At 32.2% G+C, this 5,152-nt stretch overlaps 1 protein-coding gene across 1 annotated transcript; it reads right to left on the reverse strand.

The window, feature by feature from the left end:
- Window positions 1–325: 325 nt before the first annotated feature.
- On the reverse strand, window positions 326–2,850 carry LOAG_09689 (hypothetical protein). The gene is made up of 6 exons (XM_003145216.2): window positions 2,617–2,850; window positions 2,123–2,215; window positions 1,648–1,839; window positions 1,376–1,465; window positions 1,020–1,107; window positions 326–809 (listed from the first exon to the last, which is right to left on the reverse strand). Exons 1-6 carry the CDS (start codon window positions 2,806–2,808, stop codon window positions 721–723), a joined length of 744 nt encoding a protein of 247 aa, XP_003145264.1. The 5' UTR covers window positions 2,809–2,850; the 3' UTR covers window positions 326–720.
- Window positions 2,851–5,152: the final 2,302 nt, after the last annotated feature.

The following is a 5,152-nucleotide window of genomic DNA, read 5'->3' on the forward strand; positions in this document are numbered from 1 at the left end:
AATGCTATGAAAACGTTACGGACAAAGGTCAGAGTCAGCCGGGATCATAAACACTTCCACTGCTAGGGTTTTTATCTAATAACAATGAGTTATAATTAGGAAACAAAAAAGATTACAGATATACAAATCATTTGAAAGCTACTGCTATTGGGTTAATGTCGACTTTCCAATTCTACATGTTAATTCTATATTAACTTTCTAATTCTATATTTTATCTTACACTGCCAATAAAATGTCCAGCCAATGCTACGAGCACGATTTCATGCACTCATAGCGGAACAAGAATCATTTAATTTCAATAATTTCTTCATAATAAAGATTAAAAAAAATGACCAAACAAAATTTCGCAAATCACAGAAATCTTCACAAAGAACTTAGGAAATTGAATAATTCTCGAAAGCTCTATTCAGTCAACAGAACATTAATTTGATGATTAAGAAACAGCATACAACAAATTCCACTATTATGTAACTGTTTTACACATCTCATAAATTCCGAAAATAATGAAAAAAATCACCTGTAAGGAGAAAGAAAAAAAGAGCTCAGAAAAGTACAGCAATGCCCAACATTAATAAAAAGAGCATAATTAGAAAGTGGTCAACTATCCATTATAAGACATCACCGCTAGAGTAATTCTTCATAAAACATAAATACCACAGAATAAGAAAATGAAATTATTTACCCAACATCATCAGCGTGAACGAAATGAGAAATTCAAAGTTAGGAAAGGTAAGACAATTCCACACCATCATCTTGATGTTGACGTTCAATTTGTTCGCGTGCAAATTGCACATATTGTTCATGCTGCTCTAAAAAAAATTTTTTTGGGATCCTTTCAAAAAAAAAAAAAACCTTAGCTTTGAAGGGAAAAATGTATGGGAGTGAAAAGGAGAGCAGAGACGCTGAGATGACATGGAATGTTTTCCAAATGAGAAGGGATGATGGAAATGCATGTTTCTTTCACCTGTTACTGAAAAAAGATTTATTCAATAATAACATATGCAACAAACAGAAATTACCTTCCAAGCGTTGATTCAATACTGTTTCATATTCATATCTAAGACGTACTTCCTGCTGTTTCAATAGCCTTTCGCAAATCATCATCACCTGAAACCCGAAAAAATCCAGAATCTAACAAAACCACCCAGCAATCCTGGCTCCCTGAAGACGTCTGACCGCCGAACCTTCTCCTTCCTCCTAACAATGTAACAGTGGCTTACACGATTCAGTAGGTGCTTAAACATTCAATAGTGTGTAAGTTACTGCTAGATTGTTAGAACCTTTCTAGAACCATCTTGTTCATGATTTTGAATTTAGCGACTTTGTGGAATTAACTACTCATGCAAAAAAATGTAGCCTAAGGTCAAACGGTTACCTGTTTTAGAGAAAACTGTGGTTTCTCGTACAAATCCTTCATTGATGACGTCTTTTGCACATTTGTTTCACCTTCTGACTCACTGCCTGACTGAAATTTAAAAAAAAAAATGACAATGAAATTATATGCGAACAGACCAATTCCCAAATGAATACGCAGCTTATCTCGACTGAAATACAACTATAAAGAGCTAAGAGCTCCAGCAAATGGTTGAGTAAGGTCTCAAATAGTCTAGGAAGTCTAACAATTTTGAAAATCTCGATAAAACTCACATTATTATTGGGTGATAACGGTGCCTCACGATAACCATGCTTCGAATTCGCTCCATTTCCACATGCTAAATTACTAGAAAAATGAGACCCGTATTGTTGTACAGCACCACTTCCTTCACCGTTACCTGTGTTTGTCACGCTTGAAGTAAGCGTGCGATGTGGAATCAGATGACGACGTTTCAGATAACGCACCTGAAAATTACGTGCTATAACGAAACCCTGAATGCAGATAGAATTCCAAAGAATTATGAGTAGGAAAAGGATACACACACACATAAGTGTATATACACACACATATACATGTATACACACACACGCACAGATACGTGGTACACACGTATACATAACACACATACATACATACATACACACACATATAAACACACATATACATACACACACACACACACACACAAACAAACAAAAACGCTTTTTAAAACTCAAATACATATGCACACATGCATGTACCACTTACTTCAGCCCGCAAATATGATTCTAGCTGTCCTGATGAAAGATGCAAATTATTGCCAACTTGGGCAAATGGTGAGTTGTCGTAAACTTCACGATCCTGCAACGTCAGCAATTAATGCTAGTTCAAAATGGACTTCTCCGTCTTAGTAAACAGAAACTCTTTCCAACGGTACAAACAGAAAATCAATAAAAAAACTCCTTCGCTAGAAAAATACTGTTGCCGATGAGAAATACAATGAATAGATTGTATTTCTCTTTCGTTTGAAGTTTCCTAAAGAAACTGCCCAAACGATTAGTACTCTAATTAACAATGGAATATTTGATAACTGACAGAATAGGGCTCCTATCCGATATCCGTATAGAGCCGCCTCCGTAATATAAATTATCCAAACCGTGAATACGATAACAAATTAATATATAACCTTTCCTTAATGTCTACAAAACTGTAATCCAAACTTGGAGAAGGAACCAACGAGTGTAAAAACAATAAAATTTTACTTTTGGATCTCGTAACTGCATCAAAGCATTCGATGCACCTGAAGTTGGCAGTGATGCAGCGATAGTACCAATTTGTGCACGAAATGGTGAGCAGTGTGTTTGCGTATGACGTGCACGTTTCACTTCACTTCCTTCCGCAATTAGATAATCATCATAATCGTATGGCCTCTTTAACGCAACTCCGCAAGCCATGGATATATTAATCGCACTATCACAAGTTAAATTTACCTGGAAAAACACTTTGCACTAATTATTCTCTTTTTCCCCGGCCCACTTGAATGCCGTATTTTTCGAAGCAACGAATACATTTTAAAGCGTTATGCGATATATAAGAGAAATTGCGTTCAACAATCCCTGAATTTTTCGTGAAATTTACAATAAGGTCAGCAGTTTTGCTCAAAAATTTCAAAGCATTCCATAGCACTTTTTTAATTTTTACATATTCTTTCCTTCTTATTTCGTTATGCATAATGTGCAAACATAGACTGGGTATAGGAAAAAAACACTCGAGGGATATCTGCAAACGTTATCAACTGAGGGAATCTTATTATCATCACTGTCACTATTATTATTACTATTACTATAGTCATTAATATTATCAATAAGTTTTAATAAGATCACACTCGCTTATGCATGTACAAGCGCTACACTTCATTACCAATTAAATTTGACAGGGAAAGCTAAATTAAAGACGTAGATCATTTCAACTCCACTTTCTATGGATACCATAGGAAGTGTCGTGAAATCTGCCTATTTATATATGAAATCGAAGGTAAGAATTAATGCTGATAAAATGAAAGAACGAAAAGAATAAAGAAGGTATTGCAAAATCAATTTCACAATTTTATCCTAAAAAATTTTTGGCAAGTTATGGGAAAATTACAAATGGCATAATGAAAAAAGCGATATAACATTTAGCGCTTATTTAGCACAAAACTTCGGCCACATTTTAACATCATTTCACGTGATCGTTTCTACATCATTTTAACATGACATCAAATTTCACGTGATCAACGTTAGTTGACCATTTTTTGATAATCGATTGTTGAAGAATACCTAACCACTATACTCCTCCCCTCTTTCCTCCCCATCTTCCCCAACTAATCACAACACAAACACCACCCGATGTTGCCAGTCTACCTCTGGTCTGAGTTACCTAGTAGATTACGATGCTCACTACATTTTCACATCTACGGAAGGTCAAGATGAAAAAGTTTTGTCCCAGCATGCATTTCGTTTTTATTTAACTGCTATTTATTTAATTATTATCATGTTTCTTGAAAAAAATTTGCAATTCCTGGAAAGTAAAGTCGAAAATTGAATTAGTTCAATTAATTTGAACTTATTCTTAGATATGAGTATTATTTGCTTTGCTTTTTTTTCGTGCCTTTTCTGTTAGACTATTAATATGATGCATTATGAATGGAATTGAAAGAATTTAAAATAAATTTAATTTGAAATGTATGTTTGATACATCTTCTTTTCCTTCGAAATTGCAATTAGCAATCACGAATGATTGCAGATTGAATTGGGATAATTTAATTTAAGCTTAATTCAAAATAAGGGTGCAATTCGTAGAGTTATTGAAGGCAATATATTTAGCTTGACAAATTAATAGAAATGAAATTAAAACTATCCAAATTTGAAATTTAGGAAGAAAATTGGCTTATAATTGCATGAAATATTATTTGGAATATTTGAATTCCTTGAAACACATGTTATCGTCTCTCATCATCATCCTAAAAAAAAGTGAAAACAAAGAAAGATATCCAATAATTTCCCATCAATTTTCATAAACTTCCTATAATTTATAAATTGAAATTAATCAAAATAAATCAAATTTGAAATCACTACAAAATTTCAACAAATATTTTTATACCTATCATATAATATTACTTTTCACTATGCTATTAGCACTTATATTCATTCATACAATATAACATTGCACGAATTAGCATGAAAATTAATATAAAATCATTTTACAATTAATAGTTGCATATATTTTATCATTTAAAAAATATATTATCAAAATATGAAATGCAATAGAAAAATGCTATTAATAACTTATCATTTTCAAACATTTAAAAGTAATTGATTAATTCGTATTAAAAATTCAAAATCCAATTAATTTGAAAATTCATCCACATATCAAATATTCAATCTATCGGGGATGTGGTGAATATTTCATGAAATTGATCAACTAAAGCAAAATTTTGTAAATTAGATAGAATAATCAATTGTTTGGAAAATAATTTTGAGTAACATATTGTTATCGTATTATTATATCTATCTATTAGTCGATCCAATCCGATTCGATCCGATTCGATCCAATTCGATACTGTTGTATAATTACAACAATGATCATCGAAGGTAATATGATCGATTGTAGTATTGATTTTTAAATGCTTTTTCATTTGATAAATAAGCTTATATTAGATCATCACTTTTTTTTTTCTACCTTTTATTACAAATAATAGCTTTTAGGAATAGCAAAAAAAGAAAAAAAAAAAAGAAAAGCTAACTAGTCATGGGAATA

This window comes from Loa loa (genome assembly GCF_000183805.2).
Source record: "Loa loa unplaced genomic scaffold supercont3.626, whole genome shotgun sequence".
Taxonomy (NCBI): domain Eukaryota; kingdom Metazoa; phylum Nematoda; class Chromadorea; order Rhabditida; family Onchocercidae; genus Loa; species Loa loa.

What these genes read in the sequence shown, in the direction of transcription:
- LOAG_09689 (XM_003145216.2), bottom strand. Translation starts at nt 2,808, where the DNA reads ATGGCTTGCGGAGTTGCGTTAAAGAGGCCATACGATTATGATGATTAT. An exon ending in TGCAGTTACGAGATCCAAAA is followed by an intron (nt 2,216 to 2,616) that starts GTAAAATTTTAT and finishes CTGACGTTGCAG; the next exon opens with GATCGTGAAGTTTACGACAA. An exon ending in CGTTATCACCCAATAATAAT is followed by an intron (nt 1,466 to 1,647) that starts GTGAGTTTTATC and finishes TTTAAATTTCAG; the next exon opens with TCAGGCAGTGAGTCAGAAGG.